We start from the raw sequence: 9,240 nt of genomic DNA on the forward strand, positions 1-9,240 counted from the left end.
ATTATAGCCAGCCCACATAGGGTACTTGTGGTGCGTTATGAATGGCAATGTAACTCACATTTGTGAATGACTACGTTACAGTACAGTACAAGGAAGTAATATCGTTACAATACCAATTTATATAGTGACTTTTAAAGTAACTCTGTTTATAACTTGATGGCAAATACCAAATGAGTCGGACACGGAACGTAAATGATTTGGAGTGAAGAAATCGTATCTGAAAATTGATATTTAAATATATAGAGAAAGACGATGTATGATTTGAGGGGTGTGTTATACGAATATTGTATGGTCATATAAGTAATTCCATGTGCAAGTGTAGGGAATTTTAGGGCTGTAAATTGACAAGAACTAAAAGATTACGAAAACGTTAAGAGGGTTACAAGAGTGCCAAGGGCATTAGCTCTTATGCATTGTAAATTTAAATGCAAACAATCTAACAGTGGGCTAGTTGGCCACTTCAAGCCCTTTATAACTCACCAATCCCTCGACAAGTGGTAGTCGAACTTTTGTACCCCTAAAAAGAATTTGAATGATAAACCCTATGACTATGTATATTACGCTTGTTAGTTTTATGTAAATTTGAACTATGTTGTTTATGTAAAACTATAAATTTAAATTATATTTTTAATGTTGAAATCCAAATCGTGTAGTGATGTCAAGTTATATTCTTTAGTACGATAATTTTCATTAGAAACCAAATATTAGGTACCGTAGTGTAGGTAAAAATTGTACATATCACTTTGTTAGCCTCTGTCTGATGTTCTATCTTTTGTTTGTAATAGTGCATAGTGAATATAATGCATAAATCTGCCATAAAATCTGGAATCTGGTTGGTATTTCTAAATCACCGTTTAACACGATTGTATTGACTAAAATTGGAAATTGTTTCTTATTGAAATGGTGTAACTTGCATTTTGTAGAATCTTGCCAAGCGCATTTTTGAAGTTGTTCTTTCAAAATATTTTGTATTTTCAATTGGCTGTTTTGATTCAATGCTTCAATACAAACATTATCAATGCTTGCAGAATAATTGCATATGTTGGATCAGATAGACATGCGATTCTAGGCTTCTGCGTTGCGTTGTAGTCGCCATGAACGAGAATTTTATAGATTACTAGCAATTTATGTGTACTTGTTGGTCAAAGAGTCTTACAGCTCCGATTCTGACCAACAAAATCAAACAAGAACACCGACCACTGGTGACAATTGGTCAACTTCAATTTTTCAGTCATCGGTGCGGACAGGTCGACTTCATCCATCGATGGATCAGATGCTTTCAGTTGCAAGTAGTCGCCTGTTACTCGAAATGAGCCCATATTTAAGGCTTACAACTTCTAGCAGTAGTAATTTTTAGACTTATATGAAGGCTGCATGCTTATCTAGCAGTCATACCAAAGATGTTACCAGACTTTTACCTTTTGAAGCTTGTATTGAATTCAATGGTAGCGTAATATGCTACCTTCAATAGAACACTTAGTTTTAATGTTATAATAGAATTTTGTAGTATACTTATTGTGATAATCAAATGTTTTAGACATTTAGAAATAAACCTCAACATCTTCTCAGTTCATTAGTTTTCATTTTTATTCAAATGAAATTACCGTACCCTTAAAACGTGTTTAAAACAGCCAGCACAGGCGTTTGTGGTCCCTGCAATTCCACAAAATAGTGTTTGATGATGTCATTATCACATAGGCACTTTGCAATAAGTGACGTCCTCAAACACTTAGCTTGATTGTTAAGGGTTATTGAAAGTAACAAGTTACTATTCAATAAGAAGGCATTTGCACAATGTTAAAGTTTAGTTTACAAGTTTACTATTGCAGGAATCGCATACGTCTGATTGAAAATTGGAATGGTGCAAATTGATGCTAAGAGTGTCCCTAATACACATAAAATTTTGTTTAGGAAATCTCTTTACTATCCCTTTAAAGAACAAAAGATTTTGATAAAAATTGCTATGCTGCGAATGTCAGCTCGGTGTCGGCTTCCAGCCCTTTCACCAAGGTGTATACATCGTCTAGGGAATTCTCCAAAGTCAACTATTGTCGAAAATAAAAGAAATAGATATACCTGTTTCTTTCAACTATTCGCTAGCCTTGGTGCTGACAAACTAGTTTTAAAAACAACAAACTCATCCAACATCATTACCACTTCACAGAGACCTTACTGTATTAAATAAGTGTTGAAATTTGGGAGTTAAGCCAAAATAAGCTCCAAGAGAAGTTGTAGACGATACTTTACATGCGACGGATTGTAACCACAGACAAAGAATAAATACAAGAAATAGAATTTATAACAGAAATCAGCAGAGTTTTCGTAAAAGAAGTAACATTATATGTTGATTATACGTTTCATAGATTAAAAGAAAATTTCAATTGATTGCAGAAGCAGACAAAAGGCTGCCGCTGTAGCAGAAGGTAAAATAAAATGGTGTTGTTTTAGTCGAGTTGAAAACTGATTGATAGTAGATCAGTTACGCCATTCTTAACCCAACAAGACAAACAGCAAACCCACGTAATTAAAAAAAGCTCTCCTTTTTTCTTAAAAAATCCTGTTAGGATTAGTGCCAACCACTACTTATAATTTATTTCTTTGTACCCTTTCAACCTGTAATTTAACAAGTAGGTGAAATCTACAGAACGACAGCTTGACATTGACGTCTGGACGGTCTGGTGCTTCGAGGTTCGAAAGACATTGACATTGGAAAGGCATATGGTTTTTTTCGTTCTGGAAGTTACGGTGCTTGTTTGTTTGGTTGTTTTTTTAAATTAAGGGGTTAACTTTGAAGAATATATAATCGAATTAAAAAAATTCCGGGCTTTAAAGTTTCAAGTTTGTCCTTAATGGTTACCATAGATATTCTACATGTGTTTACTCGAAAATAAGTAATGAACGGTTATGTTACACAATTTGATCCATACTGGTTTCATGAAACATACAACATGCCCGGTGAACTATCCTTATGTCATCCTCCCATAGACCAAATAAACAGATGTCTTGGATGCCTATGGTGATGAGTGAGCGGGTGAGAGAGAGAGAAATTTGGGTGGGCCGGAGGAAAGCGGGTTGGGGTAGAGAGATGTGGTATATATGCAGGGTTCAATTTGGATGTAGATTAGAAGTTAGTGAAAATAAAGCGGAGAGACGAGGAGAAATATAATAGAAATCAAAGGAGAAGTAGTGGAGATCAAGACAAGAGGAAGCAGAATTATATGACAAGAAGATGAGAGTAAATGTGTAATGGATCAAGGAGTGGTAAGAAGAGAGTAAATGTGTAATGGATCAAGGAGTGATAAGAAGAAGAGAGCAAATGGGTAAAGAAGAATAGATTGGATCAAGGAGTAGTAAGAAGAGAGTTGATGGGATCAAGGAGTGGTAAGAAGAAGAGAGTAAATGGGATCAAGCAGCGGTAAGAAGAAGAGAGTAAATAGGTAACAAAGAGGACCGTAGATGGGATCAAGCAGTGGTAAGAAGAGAGTTGATGGGATCAGGGAGAGGTAAGAAGAAGAGAGTAATGGATTCTGGAGCTATTCAAAATGTTATTTCGATCCAATTGAGCCATGGGTACTTGCCACTTTAGTTTCAATGATAAATATTTTAACATGTCACCACGCCGTGGTAAATAGCCATTACTCTGAACGAACAAAATGCGGATTTGTGATTTGGATTATTCATGTATTTTGATTGAGTCTCAGTTTGATTTTCTAGTCAATGTGAAGCAAGTGAACCGCAGTATGTAAAGGGAGGCAATAACGTATTACGTCGTTTATATGGCACTGAATAGTACTACTTCAGACCATGTTAAATTGTTTAATTTAGCTAACTGCGTTCCATAGTTCATTTGATAACCATCTAAAAGGCCATGAAAATGTGTGGCTAGGCAAGAATCTGAACCTTCTGTATGATCATTGACGTTTAGATAAACGACAAGAATCAGATGGAACTAGATTATAGACTAAGTATGTATTGCTGTTTTTACTGAGTGGTCAATGTTAAATGTTCAATGTCTTTATCTGTGTTAACATATGGCATAATTTCACAGACTTAGATGTTAAAATTTTTCAATAAAAGAGAATTGGTGTAAAAATACAAGAATCAGTCTTGAAAATTGAAATTGTATCAAAAAACAAAGACAACTTAATGTACATACAATAATAAAATGATACTTGTTTTGGTTGTACAACTAACAATATAAAGATTATTACATATATACAGGTCAATAAAAATAATATTTCCATTTTACTTCATTTTATATAATATGTGAGCATAATATTGTGATTTTTACAAGTTAGAAATATGGAGAAATCATAAAAGAATAGTTATTTGCTTTCCTTGCTAATAGAGCAGCACATATCCCTTTCCAAAATGCAAATATGACATCTGATTTGTCTGTAATTGAGGTAGAGATGACTGACAGTATTCAGGCAGTTATTGACTTTCTTTCATAAAAATATTACAAATATAATGATGAATTAACAGCCTTGATTGCATGTCTTTAATTATAGACAAACTAGACATCCCAATTTCATTATGATAAGTGATACAGATAGCTAGAACATCCTTATTCCTTTTCAGAAAATAATTTGATCTGTATCCCTTATTAATATTTAATTCTGTGCTGTATTTTAAATTAATTAAATATTTTGACAGTAAAAAAATAACAATTTACTTTACATCATATTGCACAAAAGAAAGTTCCTTAATAGACAATTATTGGAATTATAGAAAGATATCACAAGTATCCAAATCAAATGATGACTCTAGATAAGGCTGTTATGGTTTTCCATTGTATGGTACAGCAACAATAACAATCATAGTAATAAATAACACTACAATAATAACCCAATAACCTGGAAAATAACAAATAACAACATCTTAGCAACTGATATATCAAACATAAACAATTGATAAACATCATTTTCAGAACTAAAAAGTGGTTTGTTTCACTGTCTTGCAATCATATATACTCTGAAATTAAATGCAATCCTCAGAGAATGCATCATTTTTCGAGGACAGCCATGTAGGCCTTTTTCAATATCCAACTGTCAAGTATCTTAAACATGCAAAGCCTGTAGCATAGAGTCAAATTTCAACTTAACTTTCATAGCTGTTTTGTGCTTTGTAAGTCTCTGGTGAATCTAGTTGAATCAATATCAACTAGACCTTTGAGCAATATGAGTTTTTATCCTTATAAAAATAAGAAAGCAATTTCAATTCCACTGTCTGTGCTTTCAAGGCTTTACCAAGTTATGCAGATTTCATATATAAAATAAGTAATTAATAATCAAATCAATATAGAAAAATATTACTTACAACAAGTATTTGATTTTTTATCTACAATATTAACATGTCTGGTTTCCTTAATTAATCTTTCACCAGTTCTATCTACATGATCTGTTATATCATCTATTAATACTGTAATATAATATATATTGTATTATTATATTGTAAAATATTGTATTGTATAATTGCTAATGTCTGACTACATCAGTTTATGTATTAATAAAATTCTGAAGAAATTATCTTACTATTTTGTTGGTCAACTTCATCACCAATATCTAAGGCCATCTGTTTTTGTCGAGCTATAACTGAGCTTAATGCATCTAAACCTCTGTCTTGTTCTACAATTTAAAGGACAAATTAATAGTGCGACACCACATACAAATGCTAGAAAGCCAAATTCCTTAAATTTAATAGCCAATCTTTGACAGTTTATATGGAAAAGCAAAAGATGTTTGGTATAATGAGATTTCACAATTCCAGCACATTAGGTCTTAGATTTTTTAAAACATTTTTTAGAAGATGGCCTCAAGAGGCTTGGGTTGAGTCTTGAATAAAATGACAATAAACAAGAGTAATGTACCCTGAATAACTGATTGTTGTTGAGCTTGTAAACCAGAGTTAGTTACGCCTTGAAATTGATCTGGTTCTTCACCAATTCCCCAAGGATCATTGGCACCAAATGTTTCTCCACCCAGTAATGAACTTCTGAAAATACCAATGAGAATCATTATCAGACTTAACTAAAATGTCAATCATCAATTCGTATCATTTGCGAATTCATTGAGTCCAAAAAAATATTCAGTTGCTAAACTTTGAAGGAGTTTATAACCCCATATTGAAGTGTGTATTGTATCTCCTTTTATTAGAATGCATATCATATTGTGGCATTATTGGTTATACCCAGCACTTATGACCACCAGTTGAAGGTGTATCATTTTCTACTAAATTTAGAAATATTTTAAATATTAATATTAAATAATATTTGGGGAAAAAGGGAGAAAGTCAATCCTTATCATAATTGGTAATAACTTATTTTGGAAGGGTTCTCAGGCAATGGATAGATTAGATCATAAAAGGCCTTTGAAGGAAGGTGAAGAAGGATTGCCATACAGGGTAGTTGCAATGATTCATTAGGCAGATTTCTAATGGTCTTTGTAAATATTGCATAATGGAAGCCGATTTGGGCATTGCATTGTAAGCAATGGCCATTTTCAATGTGTGCTGATCTAAATACAATATACTACCTATCTCCTTTACCAGGTGACCTTACATAGCTATAGAGAGAAATGATATATTCAAATATAAAATAGCACTGCTACTAGCTATCCTTTTTCTCATTGAACACATATTTACATCTTTTGGTTGATACTTTCAAGTCATTTTAGGTTTTCCTATACCCCTGTTATCAAGAGTAAGCATATGCATTACGAAATAAGGAATAATCATTTACATATATTTAGATTTTAGCATCAGAAGTATTGGCATTGAAAATGCCTTTCCAATAAAATAAATACCAAGACAGAAGTAAGCATAGCCAAGACAATTTTTTTTTTAATTTTTGCTCAAATAAACATAACTAACCTTCCAGCACCACTCTCATTACGAAATGCCTGGTCTAATTGTTTTTCTTTAGATGTTAAATTATCAACTAACATTTGACGTCTTTCAACTTCTCTTTGTGTTCTATGATACAACAATAACATTTTATTTCAAATTGTAAAGTTACAGGCCAGGAGTTGCCCCCCAAAATGGTGTCAAAACCATTAAGACATTTTTGGATATGTCCGTATAGGTGCCTCACCTGGTAGCACAATACAGTAGAAGGGTAGGCTTAACTAATGGAGCTGTACAAAGTAAAAGCCTACACCTCAACTGTATTGTGGTACTGGGTGAGGCATATCCCGTCCAAAGAACAGGTAGGGCCAGATATGTAAGGCAACTCTGAAGTATCATTAGCCATTGAGATGAATCTGCCATCTAACCCTTCAGACATCATTTATATAATATTCCTGTCACTAAAATTATATTGCACAAAATATTCTGAAACTGACAATTGATGTAGCTTTGAGGTCTACATTAAAAAAACTTACATATGATATGAAGCTGATGATCTCATTAAATTTTGTCGTAACATGTTTAAACTAGAAGAAAACTGTTTCATATTACTACGAACATGTGCTGACAGCTGAAAAAGGGATACCAGAGAATTCAGATTCTGTTTTTGTTTTCTTGTGCAGGTTACTACACTCCCCATTCATGATCTGATGAAAATCTTCTTTTGTTATGTTCAGTGGAATTTTGACCAAAAGTCAGTAACCAATCAAAAACAACTGCTAAAAGTAAGCTGATAATAAAAATTTCACATTGTAGACAGTTCTTAGAAAATATATTCATTGTACATTTTTCTCTTTGATGATAATGTTGAATCTTATTAAAGGTATACTACCTCTTGGGATGACCAAAAAAAATTTTTAAACTTGGCCAATACGAGTCAAAACTTTACCCATACAATCCAAGAAATCAATAAAACCAAGTAATAATCAACTTAATTTAACCTTTTATATTGAGATTATATTCTTGAGTCATGGCACCAGGTAAGTCTAACTGATGAATATGTAATATACTCATATTGACCATGTTTGAAACATTAAATTTTATGTCCATTCTATGCGGCAGTATTCCTTAAATTGGTGTGCATAGAATTTAATACTGATACCTTGGTATATTGTGAACTAGTTCTATTGTGTTTGTTTCTCTCATTAATCTTCTCCATAATTTCTTGGCCCTTTCTAGAGCACTCATCATGTTCTGTTAACCTGTAATAAATGTAAAAGATCATATTATTAATAATCCAATTCATAGCACAATGTACATAGTCAGAGAATAGAATTAAGCCTATTTCCAAACTGAATCAATGACAAAAGGAAGCTTAGCAATAAAGTCCTATCTCACTCAATCTCCTATCTCACTCAATCTATGTCCATGATCGACTTCCTGACAGTAGATCCAGCCGTATTACTATTAGTCCTTTTGGCTTGGTTTGGGATCGACAAGTTGTCTTCGACTTCGGTCTTAGGCTTAAGTTATAGAGTCCCCACTCATCTAGTGGAGCCACTGAATTTCACAAATACTCAAATTTCATTTCATTTATATCCTAATCTCAACTAACAAATAGGCGTTTGCAAAATACTTATAACTTTATTTTCCTTACCAAGAATCACCTGCCATTTTGAAACCGGAAGATGATTAAAGGTGAAGGTCGCATGGTGGGTAACATTTACAAACTTGACTGGACTTCAGTCAGATTACGCGGTATGCTGCATATACAAACTACAAAAACACCTCCTTAGCAATAAGCTAAATAGCCAAATCTAAAATACAATACTTTACATATACATTTAAAGTGCTTTTATATTTTCGTAGGTCAAAAGATGTTTTTGTTCAAATTCTAGTCTGAAACATCTGTCTCTATTCCAGCCTCTGATAGCTTTATTATACTTGTCGGCTGGCCACAAAGTCAGAAAAACTAGGCCCTGTTTTATGGATATTTTCCACACCTTTATGATGACTGTAGATTAGTGTTGGGCATCACTGTTATTTCGTTTTGTTAGTATTACGTGATCCTGTGACCCTTGAGGACTACAGACGTGACGTGACTGGTGTAGAGGGATAGGCCCCTACTGATGGTATGATTACATCCATCCTTCCAAATATATCAAGGTTTGACAGATCCGATCCAAGTAATAACTCGATGAGTGAACGCGGCTCCCAACAGATTCGGAGGTGAGGAAAATTGCAACAAATAATTTTTCTGTCCCTTCACCAGCCGACAACAATACTGTCAAAATGGCTATCATAGGCTGAAATAGAGACAGATATTTCGGTCTACTCAAATTTACAAAACCTAAAGATTAGAAAAATAGTGGCTTTTCTACGCCCCCCCCCCCCCCC

General features: G+C 33.5%; 1 protein-coding gene across 1 annotated transcript; it reads right to left on the reverse strand.

The window, feature by feature from the left end:
- Positions 1–4,107: 4,107 nt before the first annotated feature.
- LOTGIDRAFT_205331 (hypothetical protein) lies at positions 4,108–8,526 on the reverse strand. The gene is made up of 9 exons (XM_009052442.1): positions 8,501–8,526; positions 8,006–8,105; positions 7,380–7,474; positions 6,871–6,972; positions 6,534–6,563; positions 5,870–5,994; positions 5,535–5,627; positions 5,320–5,421; positions 4,108–4,856 (listed from the first exon to the last, which is right to left on the reverse strand). The coding sequence occupies exons 1-9, from the start codon at positions 8,515–8,517 to the stop codon at positions 4,780–4,782; spliced, it is 741 nt and encodes a 246-aa protein (XP_009050690.1). The 5' UTR covers positions 8,518–8,526; the 3' UTR covers positions 4,108–4,779.
- Positions 8,527–9,240: the final 714 nt, after the last annotated feature.

This window comes from Lottia gigantea (genome assembly GCF_000327385.1).
Source record: "Lottia gigantea unplaced genomic scaffold LOTGIsca_182, whole genome shotgun sequence".
Classification (NCBI taxonomy): domain Eukaryota; kingdom Metazoa; phylum Mollusca; class Gastropoda; family Lottiidae; genus Lottia; species Lottia gigantea.